Genomic DNA, 24,772 nt, shown 5'->3' on the forward strand with positions numbered 1-24,772 from the left:
CACCGTGATATACAGTCCCTTGTGATCACTAGAATATTGTTAATTCATTATAATCAAAGATGATTAATGATGGCACTTACTCTTTCCTATACACAGGAGCAGGAATAAAATAGGGGAATGCTGTTATCATTGCAAAAATAAACAATACTTACTGCTCCAAAGGATGATTTGAAAAGACCCCCTGGAGTGATTTATTAATCGGTGACTTTGCATATCATCACCCTTTGTCCTCACCCCTAAATTTCATGCTGTCTCTACCATCACTTAGTTCTCAAATAGGTTCCTTTGCAAAGTCCTACTCTCAACGTATGTTTGCCATGGCTTTCTAGAACTGTAAGTCATGATGTCATGTTCAAATCCAAGTGCAGAGCAGTCTGTTTAGGCAGCTTCTGTGCCTTCCTCTATTTATCTGCTCTTTCAGTAGAACAGGCTTCTTTTTCTCATTGACAGCCTACTTAACATTGTTCCATACTATTATTGTGTGAAACAGTATTTGTGAGGCTGATTCCAGATGGGCCTAAACACTCTTTATGCCACATTGACAACCCCACGCCATAAGCAAATTAAGGCACTGAGCAGTCGATTTATGAAGATTACTGATCATTGTTGCTTTTATTTTAGTCAGGCTTTCATTTAAGAGTGAACTAAACTCTACTTTGGTTTGTTTTACTCTGGATAGGACAAAAAGGTTTATTGGCCCCTTTTGCAAAGAAGAGAAGAATCATATGTTGGTCAAAGTGAGATAGTTTTTATAGACATGATTTCATAGTCTCTAGAATGGAAAAGCCACATATTGGAAGTATCTTTATAAAGACAGCCTGTGCTTTTTGTTAATTTGGCACAAGCTTGGGTCATCTGAGAAGGGGGATTCTCAAATGAAAAAATGTCTCCATCAGATTGAAGAAAAACTGGGACATTATTTTTATTAATGATTTATGTGGGAGGGTCCAACCCACTATGAGTGATGTCATTTCTGCACAGGTGGTCCTGGGGTGTGTAAGGAAACAAACTAAGCAGCCTATGAAGTGCAAGTCGGTAAACAATCTTCTCCAATGGCTTCTGCTCCAGTGTCTGTCTCCAGGTTCCTGCCTTGAGTTCCTGTCCTGACTTGCTGTCATGGTGGATTATCAGCTGTAAAATAAAATAAGCCCATTCCTCTCCGAGTTGCTTTTGATCATAGTATTTAGTATAGCAATAGGAAGCAAGCCAGGGCAGACCCTGACTGCTCCTTTGAACTCTTTGGTCATTTTTAAAGGCAAGGCATTTTGAATATCTCATCAATTTCTGATCAAGTATTTCTTTGGCTTAGGCTGAATCACATTTTTCAGAATTATCTCTAATTCTAGATACTTTAAATCACCGAAAACCACTCTTGGACTCTCCCTACAATTTCTCTTCCCTTTAAGTTTCTGTATTCATTCTTTCTACATTCCTAACCACTGGTCATGACTATTTTGATCCTCACTAAACTGCTGTGAGCATCAAATAAGAGAGTGATGACAAAGCACTTTGCCCACTATGGTGTGATTGTTAGGTAGGCAAAAAGAAAAAAAAAAGAAAAGCTATATTCTTGTGGTATTCATGTGTGTTTACAGTTCTATTTCACTTTTGCAAAACTATATCATCCTTGAACTGCAATAGCCTTGTCTTTACTGCTTTATTTTTTCCATTTAATTTTACTTTGTGTGTGCACCAAGTGCATGTGTGTGTGCATGCATGTGTGCATGTGTGTGTCTCTCTGTGTATTCTTTATGTATGCTAGTATGCATGCATTTATGTGTATGTATGTGGAGGGCAGAGGACAATTTCAAGTTTCATTCATCCTCAAGTTCTGTCTACCTTGTTTTTTTTTGAGACAGGGTCTCTCACTGGTCCAGGACTCACTGAGTAGTATGGATTGGCTCGATGTTAAGCCCGAGATAGCCATCTGACTCTGGCTCACCAACGATAGTACTACAAGTCTGTGCCATCATATCTAGATTTTTAAGTGTATCCTGGGGATCAAACTCAGGTCCTCGTGTTTGTGTGGGAAGCACTGGACTGTCTGAGCTCTCTCCCAGCGTTACTTTTCTCATCTTACATAATTTGATTTAGTTTAAATGGCATGCACGTTTGTGTTTTACAACTTCTACATGTACAAATTTCTGAACCTCTGCCTAAATTTACATTACTGGAAATTTGGGAGATTATTTTTGTTGTTACCTGAAGATACCAGAGAAACAAGGAGGGACCACTGCTGGAATGATTAGTCTCATTGATAAAAGAATTTAAGAACAAACTTAAACAGAAGTCTGGGGGTGGCAGATTTATAGAAGAAGGAAGAGGACAGGAGGGGGAGGAGGAGGGGGGAGGAGAGGGAAAGAGAAAGAGGAGGAGAGGGAGGAGGAGGGGGAGGAAGAAGAGGAGGGGAGGAGAAGAGGGGGAAAAGAAGAAGAGGAGGAGGAAGGAGAAGAAGACGACAACTTTAGGGCAGGCAAGCTGTAAATTTCAGCAGCTTCTGAAGGAGAAGAATACAGAAGAGAAAGGAGTTAAGACTGCCTGAGTTAAGACTGCGACTTTGTGGATGTTAGCCACCAGGTAAACAGACAGCCACACAGCAGGAAGGTGGACTTTGGAGGAAGACTAAGGAAGCCTAAAGCACCAGAAAAAGCAGTATGAGGCTCTGATGGGCATCCAGAATGAAAAGACAGAAGAGAAGGAAAAGGAGGACTTACATCTAATTGGGATTCAGAAAGGCACTCTGACCCAGCAGAGTCTCATGGAGATTCAAAGGGACTGTTCTAGGTGGCAGGAATTCAGGGAAGAAAAAGTACATTATCTCCTTACAGGGATAATTTTTCTGCCTCTTTAGCATGGTTTAAGGTGAACCTGCCTTCCTAAGGGTGGTCCCTTAACTAGGTCATTAGCCCACCCAACTGGATTAACTCTCAGCAAGCAGACAACCCGTGTCTCTGCCTAGAGGTGGTGGATAGGAAAGAACAGCTTTCTCTTCATTGGTCTTCTGATGCTATTCTAACACTTACCAAATACTTCCCTCTCTAAGAAAAAAAAAAAAAACCAGAAGGTGAAGAAACCTTTTGAATAAGTCTGAATTCAAATTCTTATATCAGATACTGACATAAACAATGAAGTATTGCAGAATCTGTTTTAATAAGCTCTAAATCTGGTAAGTTCCCATTTGTTGTCTTATTTCTTAAAGCAAGCATCTCACGGTGTCACCTCCAGTTGGGCTTAGCATTCTCCATGTATCCCAGGCTGACTTTGAACTTGCCATTCTCATGCCTTTTCCTCCAGAACACAAGGGTTGCAAGTGTATACTATCTGCCCTGCTTAAAAGTTCCTTTTTCAAGGGACCAAGGGGAAGATAGACAAAAAAAAAAAAAAAAGCAAAACCAAAAATCACCCAGAACCAGAGATGTATCAGTGTCTTTCAGTCCTCCTAATTAATTTAAAATATACACATTATAGTATATTTTATTTTTTGTTCAAAATGTGAATTTACATTCATCTATCCCTAGTTGATTGGAGCAGACAATTTATGTATTTCTACCGAAAACTGGTTAAAGGGTTTGGCCTTTTCCAAATGCCCAGTATACTCATTTCAGCTCCAGCTTCTTTGCTTTAAATGCACTTTGTGATTTTTTTTTTTTGTGACAGTAAGCCAGTAATTACTATGCATGGGGGATTCTGGTAGAAACGCAATATTTTGAACTAATTGCTAACAGAAAGATGTGTAATATCGGCTACACGATTTGCCCCTTACATGTGCCCAGCTATAACAATCTGAATTTAGTACTGCATTTGTTAATATTAGACACAAATTTATCCTGACACTTTTATAGGCCAAGGCTCGGAAGCATTTAGTCATGTAAAATCTAATCATAGTCTTGAAATATTTGCTTTTACTCTCATGCATTTTCGGCAAGCTCTCACTTTATAAGCTTATCCATATTATTGAATTAGGAGAATGGTTTAGAGAGGTTTGGAGGATGTCCTGATTATGAGGTAGGTACTAATTTACACAGCAGCCTTGTCAGAGAGCCATTGTTTATAGAATGTGAATACCCATGTGTCTCTACGCTCCTCAGATCTTCCTATCAAAGTGAATTAAATTTGTTTTTCATTTGCATGGCATCTCTGGTGTCTGTTACCATACACTTCATACATTTTAAGGTCAAAGAAAAGTAGCTTGTAGCATAAGTGAAATATTTCACATCAGAATAAAATGACAAATCATTATGTAAACGGTACAACCCCCATCAATGTGTGTACCTTAAAACTCAATGAATGAGTTGAAGAGAAGCTTTGAAAAGTCCCCCATGGCTATTATATTCATAAGTCTTTCTGAGCCATTCAGACAGATGTGAGTGTAATACCTAGAGCATACTATAAAACTTACCTTTCACTTATGGAAATCTGCTTTGCTCCCTAAGACACAAATGCAGAGAGCATAACATAGGATCTAATAGTAGATCCTTGGACCCAAAGACATAAAATGGCATGGATGAGTTCTTGAAGAAGCAATAAAGTACATTTCATTTCAACAACTGAAAGGGAACCAAAGCAGATAGATGGGCATAGAACAAAAGGAAGAAGCTCAGTCATCATGTGCCTCTTGGCATCCTAGCTCAGCAATTTGTTCTGTGGTATTTACCATATATCAACCTTCTGCATCAATCAGTACTTCTGCATTCTAGTTCTCAGGATGGTCTTGTATGAAATGAACAGGAAAAATAACAACAAAAACAAACAAACAAACAAACAAAAAAACCTGTGGATCCTTTTCTTGGAAATTTCAGCAACCACCCAATAAGGATCCTTTACCAATTCAATAATAAATAGTCTAGTCCAATTCATTCTTAGAATAGATAAGTTATACCAAAATAAACAAATTAGAGAAAGGACTATCAAAGGATTTCGGATGAATACACAACCCTAAAAAGCATAGAAAGACAACATGTTAAATACGTTCTGAGACCGAAAAAAGATCAAATTACTACTTATATTCTGAAAATAACTTCTCTAAATTGAACTTCACTGGAATGAAATGGAACTCATTAGGGAAAAAAAAATTGTCATTTTTTCATAGCGGTGTGTGTGTGTGTGTGTGTGTGTGTGTGTGTGTGTGTGTGTGTACATAGGTGCATGTAGCAGGGTTTCATGTGTTGAGAATAGAACCCAGGGTTATTTGTGGAGTAGGCAAGAAGTCCTTTGCCCCTGAGCTGGATCCCCAACCTTTTAAGACAATAATATTGAGGATTGTTACAAATGTTTGTGGTTTTTTTTTTAACATATTAATTGAGACCTTAAAGTCCCTAGTGTGAATCTACATTCCAAACCATAACTCCAAACATTGAGCAAATATTGCTCACATCTTAATTACATGGTGGGGTCCCCACTGGTGACAATGAGGTTTAAGCCCTTCTTCCTGTCATGCTGCCTGTCTCTTAATGAGGCTAACCTGGGACTATACTCTGGGCAACAGAGGTCTAAGAATGTGAAAGTAAAATCTTTGAATCTTTGAGGCCAAAACCTAAGCCTACCAAAAACAAGTCTCTTGTCATATTCTGTGGATAAGAGTATATTGCAAAGTCAATCCAGAATTGGGAGGAAGTTATATAGACTCTCGCTTCTTAATGGTAGTAAAATCAAAGAAGTTGTAGATCTGTTCAACCCACCCAGAAATGAACATCTTAGTCCATAACCTAAATGTGTTCTTTCCCAGTCATTCTTACCCACTTTTTGCCCGCCCCCCCCATCTCCTCCATTACAGTACATTCCTCTGGGTCACCAGTAAATAGCAGTACTTGCGTGTACTCATTGGGAGAACATACAGTGTTTGTTTTTCCATGCCTAGTTTATCTCACTCATTATAATGTTTTTCTACTTCTACCCACTTACCTTCAAAGTTCATAATTTCATTTTTCTTTGTAACTGAATACAGTTCTGTTGTGCACATATACCACACTTTCATTGTTCATTTGTCAGTTGACGGACATCTGAGCTCATTCTGTCTCTTAGCTTTTGTGAGTTCAGAAGCAATAAACACAGATAAGCAAGGATATCAGTTGTGGGATATAAAATTCTCTAGGTGTATTCCCAGGACTGTAATAAGAACAGACATCTCCCTTGATTCCAGACAATCTCTTCCCCTCTAGTCAGCAGGCTACAATGTTTCCTCCAACTATTGTTCTTATCCTAGTTTGTATTCCTTGTACATCTATATGGCTCTCCATTGGCTATCAAACATACCATTCTCACCTTTAGACATTTCCTATGTCTAAAAAAAAAGTCTCTTGTCATATTCTGTGTGACCAACACTTTTCTTTCTCTGATCCCAAACTCCCACCTCCCTGTTTTTCTCTCCTGTTCATGATGTGTATAATTATGTCATATGCCTTCTTCAACTATTGGTCCCTGCTATTCTTCTTCCAAAATATTTTCTTATCCTTCTTTCACAAAGATAATAATGCACAAACATTCATTAGATTTTTACTGTGTACATTGGCCTAGACACTGTGGCAAAGATGTTTAAAGTCTGTTCTAGTATATGTGCTGCCAAAGCGAGCACTTAAAGTCTGTTCTAATGTCAAGGAGAAACCATTTATAAATATGTAAACAAGAAAATATACTAGCCAGTACAATCAATCACAAGGATTCAATTGGAAAAACACGAGGAATACAAGAGTGTCTTGCAACTTATTAGTTCACATGGTAGCTTCAGTCATCAAACCTTCCCTTCTGAAAAAGCCACACATTTGAGCTGAACACTTAGGAACCAGGTGGGTGAAGATGAAATGTCCCAGACAGAGGAGACCACAAGCTAAGTAACATCCTCCTTTGGGTATTGTGCAACCCCACCATTTGTAATAGGGCACACTCTTTCAAAACACTGACTGCAACAGTCAACTGGAATCCTTTAGAAATACTGATGGCTGAAGTTTTTCATGGACATATTGAACCCAAGTCTCCAGGAGATGGAAAGGGGAAGGCCCAGGCATGAACACATTATGGATTTCTTTGATTCTGTGGTACATCCCTAGTTGAGAACCCTTGGGCTCCAGCTAACTGTCTAGATTTTTGTGGGGGGATTACATGGAATCTTTGTGAAATGTGGATTGTGTAGGTGGCTATTCTCAGGGCTCTGTATCTATTAAGCTCCCAAGCACTGCCAAGACTGCTGGTCTGCCTCTTACCCAGGGTCATGCCCAGCCAGCAGTATCAGTGTCTCTTGAGAGCTTCTCAGGGAAGTACATTCTCAGCATGAGAATCAGAAAGCGTGGCATCCCTTCACCTCTAGAATCAGAAACCCCGAAGGTTGCCTAGTCCTCTGACGATCTGAAAGCCCTCCCTGTGATTCATGGCCCCAATTGTGTTTGAGAGCCACACTGATGATGTTCACGTCTTTAGACCAGCCAGCACTTAATTGTGTCTTGTGATGTGTTCTCTACCGTGATTGAACGCTGACAGGTCTACTGAAGCTCTCGCTGCCCAAGGGTGTGAAGAAGTCACTGTTCTTTCTTCCTTTTCATTGTGTCTCCATGGTGCAGAAATTCTCCATTTCATTCTAGTTGGAACAGTAAGAGACATGGTTCTAGCTCTAGACTTTAGCTCCTGCCTGCAGAGCCTCTTGTTCACTCACTTGTAAAATGTCAGGAGCTTGCATAGTAACTCAGATGACATGCCACACTTGTACCTGCCACCTGCAGGGAGCTGATTTATTAAAAGCCCTGCTGGGGCTGTTAAATCCCTGTGAAGGGATATGGCAACTCACCTCTAACTGCTGTCCTATCAAAAAAAAAATCACCCTCTCTACAACCTCCCTTTGTTTACAAGCTTCTGTAAATGGTTTTCCTCTCCATTAAGTGCTCAGGGGAGTGCTGTTTAGAGAACTAATTGAATTCTTGCCAGTCTGGGGCATGAGCCAATCCTGCTTCAGAACTCAGTGTTTTCATATACATACATATGGTATGTATGTATGTCTTCTAACATGGATGTGTTTTTGATCCATCAGCAGACTAGAAGACAGAATTTGTATCTGTTTACATGGATTTATATATATAGTATAATTATATCAGTCTATACTTCTTGGTGTAAAGATTCATGTCTTACTAAAAAGTGCAAAGTGCAGAACTAGAGATGCAGCTTAGTTGAGAGAGTCCTTGCATAGCATGCACAGAGCCCTGGCTTCCAGTACTGCATAAACCAGGCACAGCAGTTCATGCTTGTAATCCCAACACTAGGAAGGTAGAAGACAGAAGGTCATAATTTTAAGGTCATTCTTGGCTACATAGCAAATTCAAGGCTAGCCTGGGCTATAATGAGAAAGACCTTGTCTCAAAAAAAAAATGCAAAATTAAGCAAATACACTTTACATTTTCTAAAGGATGAATATATGTTTTTAGAAACTGTGATTCTACTTTACGTTTAATTTGGCAATGGACTGGCAAATGTCCAGTTCTCTCTACCAACTCCACCACCACCCTCTCTACCACTATGAAGTTTGAATAGTTAACATTTCTGATCATTAGGGATAATATGAATGATACTAGCAAAGTCAGTTCCTTACAGATTAGATCTTTCCCTACCTTTAGAAGCTGTGTATTATTTACAAGACTGGATAAAGTTTATTGTCACAGCAGAGATTTGTGGAGCTGCAGGTCATTGTGGGAGATAAAAGATTTGGGAAAAGGAGGAAATGCTGGCCAAAAAGTAAACATCAAGACGAGGAAAAATCATCGCAGAAAGAAAAGTTCTTTTGGGGGGGCTTAAAAATTCTGTTGGGGGCTAAGGAGAGGGCTCTGTCAGTAAAGTGCTTGCCACATAATAATGAAGACCTACGTTCATGTCTCCAGCACCCAAGGAAAATGTTGAGTGTGACAACACGCTCTTGTAATCACCCACTTTGGAGAGGCGGACACATGAACATCTCTGAAACGTGCTGCCCAGCCAGTCTAGCCAAAATGGTAACTCCTGGTCCAGTTAGAGTAATAAAGAAAGATCCCTAACATTGACTTCTGACCTCCACACACTCATTCAGCATCCCCACACGTATACCTGAACCTGTACCTACATGTGCATATACACAAACACATGCAAAATCTTTTGACTATCTATCACGATAATACTGCTATACCTCTTTCATGGTACATGAAGACGTTGTGGGAGAAATTGCTACAGATGCTATACAGTACCGTGGAAGACGTACAGCACGTTTGGACACAGTGAACATTCTGCCGTGTTCTCACAGATTCATGTTCTGTGTTTTGCCTTTCTTTTACTAGTTCTACAACATGCTTCACCCTCCACCCGGGGCAACCTCAATCTGCTCTTCTTGTTTGGTCCCTCTAGTCAAGTCATCCTCTGTCTTCCAGGGTCTGAGTGACAGATACAACTTGCTCTTTTGTTGCTCCCTTCTTTCTTCAGCTGCCGTCAGTATGATAGCGTTAATTATCTGACATCCATCTCGCCATCTTTCGTAGAACTACGCTTGGACCATCAACTCTTCCACAACTGATGTCTTTGACTGTCTGGCTGGAGTGTTCGGCATGAGTAAACGTTCTTTCTTATTCCCCTTTCACAGTCTGTGGAGATGAGTGCACAGGCCTTCTTCTTGATGACCTGGCTCGTCTGGAGCAGATGGCCATGAACATCAACCTCACTGGTCCTCTGCCAGCTCCATACAAAATTCTCTATGGTCTTGAAAATACAACTCAAGAACTCAAGGTAGGTAGATTCATGAACAGCTTCAGGGCCAGGGGATGAGATGACAGAGGCTTCCCAAATGGTCCTGGCCATCATTTGTACATGTTCCTTCCAGGAAAACAAACTCTAAACTGATGTTTCAAACTGGAAAAATGCAATATGCAGTGTGCTATTAAAGGCAAATACTCTTATATCCCCCTCTGTTTGGCCTAAATAGGTTTTATTATGTGACTTAAATATGTGCAAACATAAAATCAGGTATGTACCCCTTATACTTATAGCTCTATAAAATCAAAACAAATTAATCCTTACAGAAGTCTGCAAAACCAATAAAATTCAAATTAAAAGCATTAATCTGAAGTAATGTGATTTTGGCTGAAAGTGAATTGCTTCTCACAAGAAGAATATGATATTGACTATATTCCCACTCCTCTACAAGTGACTGGTAGTTTCCCAGTTCTACATCCTGCAGAGGAACTGGACAGCCCCCTACAGGGGGTCCTGAAGGGACAGGCACACATGACTTATACATGCAAATTGACCTTTGATCCATGCAAATGTAGGTCCTAAGATCAAGTGCTGGCATCCATCTCCTAGCTGCCTACGCTGTGAGCGAGGAAAGCTTTCACTGCTCTTTTTTATTACTGAACAAACAAGATTAAAGCATTTTTGCAACTTTGAAAGCAATTCTGAAGGTACCAGTTCAAGACACACGATTCCAAAACAATGCTAATGCTTTCAATCTGTGAAAAGCTAGAAGCGACATTTAGAAATTTAATGTGGCTTCCTGTGACTGAGGAGTCACTTGCATGTTGTCACTCAGTTTTCAAGTACTGATTGATAAGTCATACGCTCCCAGTTGCACTCAGTTCCTTGTGTAGTTCTGAACTCCTCTGGTTTTTCCATACCTTCAGGGAGCCTACATACATTTTCTGCTGTTTAAAAAAAAATAGTTAAATGATAATTAAGTCATTAGCAAAATATATAGTTACCATGGGCCTTCTAAAGATTTGAAGCACAAAAATTGAAAAAACAGGTAAGATTCAGGGTAACTAGAGAAACCACCAGTAATGAGAGCATAGGTTTGTTGGGACCTGAGTGGCAGAGAAGGTTTTCAAAGGAAGAAAAGTGCTGGTGAGGACCAGAGGGAGACATCTTTACTTCGTTCACTAGCTGGCAGCAGATACATTTCTAGAGGATATATCCTTTAATATTCTTTATTAATCCTCACCATTGCCTTATTGATGTTGAAAAGTTATATAATTAGAATTGTATGTGTATTATAATACTATGTTCTTCTAACAACAACAAAAACCCAAGAAGTAAAATGGAGTATTGATAAATAGTTTATGTCCCCCCCCCCTAAATTTCTATGTTGAACTTTGTCTTAGTCTGTTTGGCTGATTCAGCAAAAGGCCATAACTGGCTAACTTATAAACAATAGGAATGCATTTTTAACATTTCTGCTGGCTGGAAAACCCAAGTTTAAGGTAGACTCAGTGTCTGGTAAGGGCTCATTCCTTGTATATATGTGATTCCTTGCTCTGGCCTCATACAGTAGCAAGAATTGTGAGCTCTCTGGGTATATTTCAAGGGGTACAATCCCAAGCAGAAAGGGTCTCACCTTATCACAAAAGCACACTTGATAACATCATTACCTTATACACTAGCATTTCAACCCATCAATTTGTGAACTATATACACCCTAGTTTCCACCGTGATGGTATTTTGAAATCATATCTTTGGGAGGTCACCATTATTAAACTGAGGAATGAAGATGGAGCCCACATGATGTGATGTTAGCCTCATAAGAACAGGAAGAGGAATTCTCTGCCAGCCATTTCAGAACACAGGGAAAAGATAACCATGTGCAGGTCCTCACCAGCAACCAAATTAGTTGGCAACCTTAGACTGTTCAGCTTCCAAAACTGTACATTTTGTTCAACCCACCTAGTCTGTGGTAATTTTTGCTCGAATAGTCTGAAGTAACTAACACAAAAGGACTGTAGTATATATATATATTTTTTTTTGAGTAGGAAAACTGAGGCAGAGTGAAGTTTTGCTTGAAGCACAATGGTATGGCTAAGTGTAGAGGGGAGATGTGAATAGAGGCAGTATGACTTCAGGGCCTTTGAGATGGAACATCTTTTTCAACCGTGAAGTGACCAAAATAACCCTTAGGAGAGAATCTAGTCAGCCAGTAGTGAGGCCTCCTTGGCCCCCGGCCACGCTCTTACCACCCATTCTTGCTTAAGAGAGCCACTTGCATATGACAGAGATATGCATTGGTGACATTAGAAGTCAGGCCTGCTTGTGAGAGATAAGGCTGGAACTCTAGAGGACAGGGCAATATAAAGGACAGCCTTGAAGGCTAGGCCACAAGCTGTTTGCCTCACAGTCTCACATTCAAGAACATGAAACACTGTATGAAAAGGAGGCCAACCAGCTATTTTCAACACAGAGAGAGAATGCAGACTGGAAAACAAATTAGAAAAGCAAATATTTAAGTTGGGCATAAACATTTTTAAAATTAATATGTTATCAATGGATGGTGAGTTACCTGGAGGCCCTCTGGAAGAGGTTCTACCCCTGAACGTCACTAATACCAAAGACTTCTGTCACCCACCCCCCTTTCTTACGCCTTAGAGTTCATGAAAATGACCTCCATAATACTTAAATTCTAGTCTTTCTTCATTCTTTATATCAATTCTTTTTTCAATAATACATCTATTATCTGAAAACTTAGGATCCTATTTTGATATTTCACAGCCTTTGAGAACTATATTTCTCATCTTACGGTTCCCAAGTTCTAGCCAAAGGCCACCAAAACAGTACACATGATGGCCAAATCTGAGTTTCTTTATTTATTACCACCATTGACATTAAGCAACATGGGGGATCATGAAATATCTCACTAAGAAGGCATAAAGAATGACATGCAACATTTAGACTTGTACTTGGCCTCTGTAAATGAAACAGGTTCCCAGATGCAGGGGCTTGCAGTCCCTTCAGCCATTAGAAAGTGGAAGTGAAGCTCTAAATACTTTCCTAGTGAATCTTATGCAGAAGAATGGAGGGCGGCTAAAGTTGTGATTAATAAGGAGTGATGATTCCTCCTCCTATTAGGCATGAATGGGCATTGGGGTACTTGTATGATCTGTACAAGGATGTGAACTGTCTGCCTTCGACAAGCTTACAGAGTGAACTAATTTTCATTCTCTTCATCACTGTCACAAGATGGCCCTGTCTAAAAGTAGATTGTAATTGTAGAGGAATCTGGCACAGCTGTGTGTGTAAGGCCAGCCCCTACCAATCTTGACCAGAGGACCAGCCTTGCAAGAAAAAGTCCTTGGAGCAGGGGCCATTCTCTTTCTCGCTTGTAAGCCACAGCTATGCGGATTGGAAAGGGAGCCTCAAATCCAAAAGTCCTTCTAAGCACGACCGATTACCAGCTGATGACCTTTCGTAAAAACTCTCTGCAGTCCCTAGTTTTCTCATCCAGAAAATGGAGTGACTTTTGCCTCACGAAGTTCTTATAAGAAGTGAATTGGGAGGAAAGGGGGATAAAAAAAAATTAGAACACAGTAATGTCTCAATAAATTGCAGCAAGTTAATATTTACCTGAGTATCTGGGGTGGTAGTCGGTGAGTAAGTGCCCACTTATAGTAGTTTCTTTTCTACTGAGGGTAGAAATGCTAAGTATTCAGTGTGTACAGGAAAAATGTGCTCCACCCGACCCTAGGATGGCTGCCAAACCATTTACTAAGATGTATATGGTCTAAATCTTTTTCAGCACCTGCTCTCACCCCAGCGGGCACCGGAGAGGCTCATTCAGGTGGCAGAGGGCAATCTGAACACCCTCGTGACGGAAATGAATGAGCTGCTGAGCAGGGTGAGTTGAAAAAGCCACGAGTCTCCTTAAGCACATAGACCTTAGGGAATCGGTTTCCTTCCAAGTAAAGAATATGACAGCGCTGTTCTGATATCTTCTTTCTAGTTTTCAATTTTGTGCATGAGATCCCGAAATAATGGTTGGCTAATTCTTCTCCAAAGGAATTCTTATTTCCCAATATCCCCCTCCAAACACACACACACACACACACACACACACACACACACACACACACACTAAAATAAACAACACTGACACACTTGACATGGGTCGAGGAAAAAGGCTAATGATGATTGTATATTTTGAGGACTTTATCTATTAGCCTCCATTGTAAAAGTTTTTTTTTTTTAATCAATTCTAAGTTTCAAAAACTCTGACCTTGATTATGTAAAGGAAAAGAAAAACAAATGAAAATACTTGTTGTGTCTAATCCGATGGGAGTTTTTGCATTTTTACAGAAACACAGTCTCAAGCAGTACTCCTACTCAGAAAACGAAATCTTTATTGTCAAAATCTGGAGCGTTTAAGACACCATTTAGTCAGGCTGTAAAAATCCATGCTGCTTCTATCAGACTTTCCCCCAGCAATTGGTAGGTTTAAATTTTCAAAACTGCAAGAGGGTTGCAGTTCTTTTTACCATTGGCGACTGGGGAAAACAGCATAAAGTCTGCCATCTTGTGGACAGAAGAATGCATGCACATGGAAACTGGCCGGCCACTCAGAAGCCAGGCGATTACATCAACTTAGATGTAAATGAGGAAAAATGTTGCAGTTAGAAGATTCTTGGAGATTACCTCGTCTATTTAAAGAAAGGCTGGGCAGAGGGAAATAAATTAACAATGGCCACACAACCTGATAAAGTCAGGGTCCCGAGCAGACCCAGATCCAGTCTCACTGGCCCTTGCCCTATGAACTGCATCAGGGAGAGCCCTACAGGAAAACCAAACGGCTTCTAAGCACACAGAGCTAAACCATGGTCCCGAGGTTCCAAAGCACATCAGAAACCCCCTTTCAAAGACTCAGCCCACCAATGCAGAATGTGCAGGCTGAACAGAGCTCCAGGCTAAAGTTAGTGAGGCTTACTCCGCTTTATTTAATGATTAGTAACTTTTGACTTGTTACATGAATATTACCAGATAAGATAGTTTAAACAAGTCTTGCTAAACTCCATTCAATTCGACTCATTCCCATCTGTTTGTCCCCCATATCCAAAGTCCAGATTATGGGGTGGCAGATGAAAAGTACTAATGAGGCTCCACCTACCCTGTGGACCAATCTGGTGTGTGTGTGTGTGTGTGTGTGTGTGTATGTGTGTGTGTGTGTGTGTGTGTGTGTGTGTGTGTGTGTGTGTGTGTTTAGGTGTATGTAGGATGATAAAATTTTGTCCAAATACATAATAAAGTATGAAGTAAATGAACAAAAGCATACATGAGAAATGACTAAAAGTAGAATAGTTTAGCCTGGTGAGGAACAATTAGAAAAAAATAAAGTCCATGAAACAGGTGCGTTTCACGCACTTGCCAGTTGATTGCTGGGTCACACTGTTGCAGGAACTATGACAGACCCGCAGATACCAGTACCATTGGAGCTGGTGCAGTTCCTGCTCTCACTGAACCTGTGCAGACTAGTGATCTCAGTCTAGAGACAAGGACGACTACTTCACCAGAAGTGTCAGATCTCTTTTCTGTCTCAGCCCATGTGTTTTTTTTTCCTTTCAGCAGACTAAATTTGTATATCTTTAGAAGTCTTTTAAGAACAGTTAAAGGCTCAGAGCAAAATGGAATGGAAAGTGCAGGAAGTTTCTACACCTCTTCAGCACTCCCACGTTCAACTGCCTCCCTGTTCACTTTTCCAACTAGAATGGGATGTTTCTCACTGTCAATAAACCTATAGTGCTGCATTATTATTGCACAAAATTTGTAACATGCTTTGACATTCACTCTTGCCACTGCACATTGTATATAAACGTAGAATACTCAATATCTAACATGATCATATCCTACAGAATAGTTTCACTCCCTTAGGGTCTCTCCATAGGGCGGTCTTAGCCAGAATACAATGTAATTGGAAAACTAGATGCAACATTTTCAGACTGGCTTTCCCCCCTGAGTTATATACACCTAAGGTTTCTCTCCATCCTTCCATGGATTAATAGCTCATTACTTCTTGGCTCTGAATAATAAACATTCTACTCTCTTCACGCATCACAGCTGATTTATCCATGAACTTAATGAAGGATGTCTTGATTGCTCCCAAGTTCTAGCACTATGAAGAAATTGACTATAAATATCTCCGTTCAGATTTTTGTGTGGACATAGTTTTCCATTCATTTGAGTAAATATCAAGCAACATAATTGCTGGAGTGTTTTTTAAATGAGTGTGTTTAGCTTTGTAAGAAAGTGTCCATGCCTTCTGAACTGGGTAGAACATTTTGCATCCTCAGCAGCATTGGATGGGAGTTGCTATCATCCTGTGCCCTTAATGAATCTTGGTATTGTCAGATTTGGGGGGTTGGGCCATTCCAGAAGCAGAATATCATGCTCAACCTTTTTTTTTTTTTTTTAACATGGGTGATGGAGATCCAAACTCAGATCTTCATGGCTGTGCAGTATGCACCTTACCTACTCAGCCCTCTCCACAACCGGTCTTTTTGTTGGATTTTAAGCGTTTTTTGTATGGTGGGTAATAGTTCTCTGTTCTATGGCTTATTTTTCATTTTCTAAAAAGTGTGGGAGTTTTTTGTCCTAATGTAGTCTAGCTTATCAAAAACATTTCCCCATTAGTGTATTCATTGGTATTTTAACCCAGAAGTCATCACCATCACCCACGACTCTCTGTATGTTTATTCTCTTGCCTTATATTCTAGGAACTTTATAGTTTCTCATTTTATACTATGATCCATACTTGATTTCAATGATAAATTTTAAAAAATAAAACTAATGTATTATGTATTTTTTAGATTTTTTTCAGAAGCTACAAAAATAGTGCAGAGGCTTTCCTTATATCCAGTCCTCAGTGCCCTTAATTTTTAACATCTTATGTTATTACAGTATATCTGACCAGCTGTTTAAATGAAAAGTAGCTTTGTTTTTTGCATCTTTAGTTTCTACTTAGTGTTTTGCCCTTCTGTGACTTCTTCCATAGTGCCATGCTCCGTCCCGTGTAGAAATCACATCTTCCTAAGTTGCTCTAGCTAACAAGAGTCTTCAGGTGATCGAGGTACATGAAAAGTCGAATGTTTATAGAAACATATGAAATCATAAACAGGAGGATAGAAGACTCAGGTATCCAATAGTGGACTACACAGCCAAGGCCCAAGCAAAGAGTTGTGTGATTGGACCAGAGCGTAATCCATGCAATGACTACAACTTCTTGTTCTCTAATACCTACTGTCTCGGACTAGGGTTTCATTGTGAAATTTACCCAGGTGAGGTCCCAGACCTATGGGAATCATGATGCTATTGGCTTGAGGTCCAGTCTGAGCACTGGTGTTTTCATGAACACCTCAGATGATTCTGACATCAGCCAAGGTTGAGGTCCACATACTCTCAAAGTTGCCTATAGCTAAAGCTTCCATTCCTAGTCTTTACATTGGTTAAGACACGTGCACTTTCACTCTGCAAAGCTGGTGTAACACCTGCCCTTTTGCCTTGAAGCACTTACATATTTTGTGTTCATTTTTAAAAGAGAAATCTATTTCCCTAACATTCCTGGTTAAAAGGATTAGTGTCAGAGTAGCTACAAAAAATGTAGACAAATCCAAAATCAGCGCTGACTTTGAATTTCTCAAAAACTGTATTAAAATGAGTCAGCACTTATATTAAGTTAGATACTTTCTTTGATAGCTGCTTCCCATGTGCTTTATATTCTATGAGAAGATAGTACTTGAAACAGCCTGAATATCAAAATTTAGCTTTGCTTGCTTTGTCTTTTACTATCTACTGAAAATCAAGCTTAAAGAAGATGAAGGGTGTACAATGTAACAAAATTAGTTTTTCAATATTTAAATGCCTGCAATGGCATGTGTTTATGATGCTTTATTTTCATTTTTCAAAAATTAAAGTTCAAGTTGCTAGCATTGTCCTTTATTTTTTTTCTCTTGTATTTTTAAGGGGGTGAGGGTATATGTAGCAAATCATGCTGGTTTGGCTTGTACCTTTGAAAATTGACACAGGACATATTCAAAAAGAGATACCCTTAGAAATGTCTCCCTCACCATTCCACAGAGCCAGGTGACAGCTTCCTGTATCTTTCCTTGTGTGTTGTTGGTCCAACAGCTTGCCTGCAGAGTGAGTCACTGCCACTTAGATATACAATGCAGGTAGTATCTAAAGATGACCCTTGAAAATATTATGTAAATGACTAAATCTGAAATTTAATTATAGCAAGAACCATATAAGTCTGCAGATGCAAAGGTGGATGGCATTTAAGCAATGTTGTCTATTATGCAGTTAGATTTGCTCCATTAGATTCTTGTTTTAACATAAAAAGCCTGTAATGAAAGACACTAGTAATATCCAACCAAGAAAATGATGTGCAGAATGTAAGAGGCATGGTGAGACCTGTTTGAGCTACCACAGGGAGGTAAAAGCCACACTATTCAGGAGTAAATTAATGTCTCCCTAATGGTCAAGCATGCTGTCTATATATAAATACTCTAAAATAAATCAACAGAAACTAAAAGCCAGGAGGAAAACAACCTAGTTGAATGAGCATGTTTTCAAAAGATAATTAGAAGCGATGTGTTGGTACGTAAAGCATTTTTGGAAAGGAACACTGGAAAGATTGCAGTGTTCAAGCTGGGGTAGAAGTAAGAAAACCAAAGAGGATAAGTGTGCAGGGTATTAGGATAAGTAATAAGTATTGGTCAAATAATCAAAGGATATGACAACCATGAAGAGGGAGGATGACTAAGAGATAGGAATGGCAATTTTCTAAAACAAAAGAACACCCAGACCAAATCCACAGGCAGCTCCTATCAGCTGATACTTAGCGTCTGTCAGTAGATATCAACAGCCTGTCCTGGGTGAACTTGTTCCTTATCAGTTTCACCCACTGCAGTTTGTCTAGAATGATGACACCTAGTAGGAATGATGATGTCTGGTACTCTTAGGAATAAACAAAGCTAAGACACATCCCCTAGCACTCGAAGGCAGAGACGATCCTAAGTGAAACTTCTGCCAGCATCCACTGCCCTAGGTTACAGAGCATTTGTAAATGGCTTCCCTTTGTAGGGTCTGTTCTGGGGTTGTTTTGACCAGATGATGACTTAGCTACAGTATGATGAGAGACATGTTTTGGAATATCTATATCTAGGTGATGTTCTGATGTGGACTTTGAAGTGTGTTGATTTATTAAATGCTTACAAGTACACTGAATATGCAACCATGACTTCTTCCTGCTTTGGATGTTTTTTGTATGTTTCACTCATATACCTGGGTGTTTGATAGATGTGCAATAGCACTTGGCAGAGACAAAAAATTCAAAGCCAATAAATCTGTGCTTTCCCCGTCACCTCCATGCCAGTGACTTCAAGTAGACCATTTAGCTTCCCATACTTTCACTTCTACCTTGTAGAAATAGGGCCTGTGTTTTGATGTGTCTCTCTAGGAGGAAGGTAGCCAAGATGAAAGCATTGGAAGCCCTTGTGAATCTGCATGGAATCTGTCTGTCAAAGGCTGACTGTATAACCTGTCCTTTAGTGTGTCAATACACCCAAGCCAGTGTCTTGGTACCAGAGACTTCACATCTCCTCCTCTGTTGGAGTGTAGCCGAGAGAGGAAGTTATTGTATGTGCCAAAGAGATTCATCCTAATTAAGCCCTAAACTGTCTGAGGACTCCAACCATCCTAAGCCTCCACCCTGCCTTCACCATCCTGGAATCTCATATGTCATCACAACTTTGAGTTACCAAGAGACTAGGAGATAGAATATGGTGTCCCTACAAATGGAGGGCCTCTTGCCTGGCTCTCCTCCCAAGTACTCAGCTGCAGTTCCTAAGTAGCAGCTTCATGTGAACAGTGAGAAATGCCCAGAAACCTGTTCTGCCATCCACATTCACTGGCAAGCACAGCACCAGGCATATGGTCAGTCTGAATGACATTGGGATTCCTCCAGCAGGCTTTAGCACTTCAGAAGGGTGGCTGGGTTTGATTATTTTTATACCAGCCAATCATACGACATTTTAGACCCCCTGCAGTTTGCCACATACCATGACCAGTTTGCTCGGGAATAAAGGAATTGGGGCAGAATGCCACGACCCAAAGGTGAAAATTAGACAGATACAGCAAATTGTCTAAGAACGATGGCAAGTTTTATGAAGAAAATTGTTTCGTCACCTATATAACCACATCCGGGGACTATTTACTTTTTTAAAGTTAATCACCATACTAAGAGATAGATACAAAATGATGAACACCACAGGTCAACACTTGCCCTCGTGGTGCTTATAGGAGAGGGGAAGTCATTGTGTGGGTAAGTCAGTTATTTATTTGTTAAAATAAATGTGATTCCAAAATGCATTGTCCTATGGAGGGAATACTTGTCTGCAGTAAATCTGGAGGGCTAGTTAAGAACCCCATCAACAGCCATGCTAAGAAGAGAAAAAAATTAGAGGGGATGGAAGAATGAAAGTCCAGTCTCTGAAAGTGTTAAGGAGAAGCTCATTCTGGGTAAAGACAATAAGAAACAAAGGGATTCAAAGAAGGGACTGCTTTGGCTTATGTGATGTGCTGAAAGGGAGCCAGGGAGACTCATTCCACACGGTGTTAGCGATCACCTTTGCAATTGTGTTTCTCACCTGAGTGATACTGGAGTACTGGCATGATGTGAACTTAAAGTGTTTGTTAATGAGTCTCTTACACACTGCTCCATAAATGCAGTAAGCCAAGAGAAGAACACAATGGATATGTTCTTGCCCATCTAAATATATGAGAGAGAATACTAACAGACATTTTAAAGGATTAGCTGTATTAAATTTTTACAGATTAGTGTACCTGATGGTGTGACAATGTGGTCAGTTGGTAATATAGAAAAGATGGTGTTACAGCAACAAATAAGCATCAGGTCAAAAATATATTTTCTATGTAGTAGGATATACTGGTGCTGCTGGTGGATATATTCACTCATAACATATTGAAGGATGACCATATTGTAGATCCCGTCCATTATGGTGTTCTGTGACATGTGAACATCAGAGTGTAAGGTCAGGGTACAGTTTAGAGCACAGAAACTTCTAAGATATTTCAGATTGTCAATATCTTAAATAGTTTACTGTAGTCAGCAATCAAAAGTAACACTGAAAAAAATTGTGTGTGTGTGTGTGTGTGTGTGTGTGTGTAAAATTATTTGACACATCTAAGACTTGGGTATAAATAGCTACAGAGACCTGATTTGAAAGAAATTACTGGGTCTCTTAACAATTACCATGGAAGCAGGCAACTGAGATACTTAGAAATTATGTGCACAGTTTACTTCTAAAAAGAATTGTTAAAAAGCTAAAGTAAAAACAATCCCATTATTAATATTTCAGAAGAATAAATCAGACCATTAAGTACATTGGTGAGTATTCTCCAGGTCTTTGCTACCTGCTGCAAACAGAGTTTTAAATGGTTCCAATGGCTTCTTCACTTTTCATCCTTGTGATGTCAACACTTGGAAATTTAAAAATTGTGTAACAGTAGTTGGAGTTCAGATTCCACCATTGATTCAACTTCTTGTTGCCCCTGGGGGAGAAAAATAAAATGCAGAGCAATTCCTATGTTATCTCCCTCCATGTTTTGCACTGGCCAAACAAACATTTGCTGTGTAAAATCCACTGTGTGTTTATTTTTTTTAAAGGAATTCTCTGGTCATTCCTGGAATGCAACCACTCTAGTACAAGACTGCCCAGTGGTTCTCAACCTTCCTAATGCTGCAACCCTTTCATACACTTCCCCATGCTGCCATGACCCCCAACCATAAAGTTATTTTCATTGCTGCTTTATAGCTGTGATTTTGCTACTGTTAGAATCATAATGTAAATATGTGATATACAAGGTGGTGTTAGGCCACCCCTGTGAAAGGGTCATTCCCAAGAGGTTGCGACCAACAGGTTGAGAACCATGGATATAGAGTGTTACAGCTATGCAAACTTAAACCTCATGCAATATCACACAGAGGCACATTTTGATTCTCTGGTTGTCAATAACTAGATTACTAGCATTTTTTAACAAAAGAGAAGTCCTATTACACAGAGAAACAAAGCTTAAGCCATGCCATTGTGCTCTGGACCTTGTATTACTGTTAAAGAAATGTTTAACATCATCCAGTCTATTTGTATTTTACCATATTATGTCTGCAATGAACACTTCAAATCCATCCTGTTGTGTCGAAGGCATCTCCAGTGTCACCCATGTATGTTTAGGTTGTGGTTTGGAAGGTAGAGCTTTTGGGGGGCTTCTATTTCATTTTATTGACCATGGTGTGTGATTCCATGATTAGCAGCCATATGTCTGGCGATGCCATATAGGAAAACAAGTATTAATTCTGTCTTAATGTTTTATTGGCATCTTTGGAGTGTTACAAAACAGGCATGTAACTACTGAGTAGCTAAGTACTCTCCACCCCCCTTTGTTTCTTAATTAGTATATTGATCTAAACTGAATCCGTAGGATCAAGCTTATTGAGACAGAAGACCAGTTCCTCCCTCGAGAGATCATTGCTGCATACCACATGGTTTCAAAAAATAAAGTACAGACAAAACTGCAACATGCAGGGGCTGAGGATTCCATTAAAGACTTTTGGTATCAGAACCATGAAGATACTTCAAATAACTGTGTATTAACACTTTTGTGTCATCACACATAACGGGGGTTTTAACAGGACCAAATGCAGCTCTCTGATTTCCATTTAATGGAAAAAGTAATAAAGTTTAATTGTATACTTGAGCACAGGGTGTCGTTGCCGGTCCATCTGATCAATAATTCATCGATTGCCTTTGGCTCAAAGTAAAATCTGAAAGGAAAATGTAGCCAGTGGGAGTTTATCTAGCTCTAACTTCATCATCTCTATTAATTATGCTTTTCCTAAATCTGGACCATTAGGCAACCAAAGTGACAGCAGATGGCGAGCAAACAGGACAAGATGCTGAGAGGACCAACACAAGAGCAAAATCCTTAGAAGAATTCATTAAAGATCTTGTCCGGGATGCTGAAGGTATAGAAAATCACGTTTTAATTTTTTGTTTTCCCCTACAATCAAATTAAAGGAGGAATTACATGGAACTGGAATTCCTTTGTAATGAGGTGTCATTTCTAAATTCAAGTCTTAGGTTTGAAGAGTGTTTTGGTTGAGATATTGGGGGTTATGACTGTCTGAAATCAACAGCATATGAAGTTAAATGAACGGTGGCCATTGATTAATTAATGATTATGGTGTAGAATAGGCATCAATTCTAGGATGCTTAAATAGTTAATCGAAAACGTGTACTTGGCTATTTTTCCAGTCAAAGCTCTCGACAGTTTGTTAATCCTTTCCCTTTAAAAGTTATTTTTGTAATTCCATTTGGTACATGAGCACTGCTTTTTCATTCCTCAAAATGGTCCTTCAAGTACTTGGTACAGGTTATGAGAGAACATCTGTTGCTCAGGATTTGGCTGCACAAGTTCACCAGAGGCTCCTTGGCATGTAGTCCCCAATTCCCTAGGAATTAGTTCTTGGCATCTCCTAATATGACTGAGAATTCAAGTGGAAGCCACTTCTTTGGGCAAAAGCCCAGACTAAGAAGTCCTTAGCACTTCAGTCTCTATAAATAAATGTTAAATATTCATGCATGTTCAGAAGGTTCATAAAGTGGCTTCTTTTCTTTAAGAAGTTCAACATCTTTATTGTTCGACAAAGCTGTGGGCTTTTGCAATTTTGCCTTGTGATATAGAAAAATAGAGGGAATATGAGCTAAACTTCAAGGCAAATTCAGACCAGTGATCCAACATCAATAATGACTGACTCCCCCATTGCGTGGAGCAACAGTGTTTTTAGATGAGTCTGTTCTGAGGTGGAATATGTTACTTTCTCTAGAAAAATATCTCAGTACTCACTGTGTTCCATGCTCTGGTCCACTCCTGTTGAGTTCTGCCTGGTATTATTTTCCACTGATGCTGTTTGAAAATGCCCCCAAACAATGGATGTATGACAGAGAGCTGCTTTCTTCCACATAGATCTCTGAAGGTAACCTTTCCCATCTTTTGTCTGAAGTTTCAAACCCTCAACACCCAATAGCCTCCTAGTAATTCATTTTAAAATCATTTCTGCTTTTGTTTGGGGGTCAATGCTTAAGAATACTTGCCATTCTTGCAGAAGACCCAGATTGGATTCCAAGCACCCACTCAGGCAGCTCAAAAAACCTCCTGTAACTCCAGTTCCAGAGATGCAATGCCCTCTCCTGGTCTGTAAAGGCATCTGCATGCACTTGGTATCCATACAAACACTCAAGTTGTACATACACATAAATAAAATAAAATACATATTTTTTAAAGCCACTTGGTTGTAAACATAACAGCTAATACACGATTTAGTGGATGTCAGTTCATCACTTCTTTCTCTCTGCTTTGCAAATGACTCCCCCACCCCCACCCTTACCCCCAACCCACAAAGAGACACTGATATAGCTGCTAATTTGGTCAACATGAGCTTTTTATGTGTCTTTTTTGTTGTGTTCTGGATCTTACAGTTTGCACACCACACAAAGTCACCGCTAGGGGCAGTGTAAAGATAGCATTTAGCCATATCTATGGGTCTGTACACCAGACGAAAAAGCATTGTCAATCATGGGAGGTAGCTCTCATTCCCCACATTAGGCACTGGTCGGATGACCCGAATACATCTGTGCAGGGACAACACCATTTTCTAATTCATGTAAGGTGTCGTGTGGGATAGCTGGAGCTGAGGAAATGGGAATATGGCTCATTTCTGTCAGCAGACACTATTTGGTAGAATTAATGCAAGTCTCACAATTAAAGTTCAAATTTGTATATACCAGAAATATGCTAAATTCTAGCTGAGGTATTCTATGAGATTGGCCACAGAAGACTTAACAGTTTAGGGAAGAGGGGCGAGAGGAAAAAGAGATGAGGAGGGAAGACAAGAAAGAAAGAACGGGGAGGAGGGAAAGGAGTTGCCTAAAAATTAAATAGGTTA

At 39.7% G+C, this 24,772-nt stretch overlaps 1 protein-coding gene across 1 annotated transcript in view; it reads left to right on the forward strand.

Annotated features, from left to right (window-relative positions):
- The window catches only part of Lama2 (laminin subunit alpha 2), a 571,985-nt gene that overhangs the window by 415,899 nt on the left and 131,314 nt on the right, over positions 1 to 24,772 (forward strand). Inside the window, exons 33-35 of the mRNA XM_076552567.1 lie at positions 9,584 to 9,726; positions 13,499 to 13,597; positions 22,681 to 22,792. Coding sequence (XP_076408682.1) covers positions 9,584 to 9,726; positions 13,499 to 13,597; positions 22,681 to 22,792 — 354 coding nt within the window. The remainder of the gene's footprint in view (positions 1 to 9,583; positions 9,727 to 13,498; positions 13,598 to 22,680; positions 22,793 to 24,772) is intronic.

The sequence above is a fragment of the Peromyscus maniculatus genome, chromosome 16, assembly GCF_049852395.1.
Source record: "Peromyscus maniculatus bairdii isolate BWxNUB_F1_BW_parent chromosome 16, HU_Pman_BW_mat_3.1, whole genome shotgun sequence".
Classification (NCBI taxonomy): domain Eukaryota; kingdom Metazoa; phylum Chordata; class Mammalia; order Rodentia; family Cricetidae; genus Peromyscus; species Peromyscus maniculatus.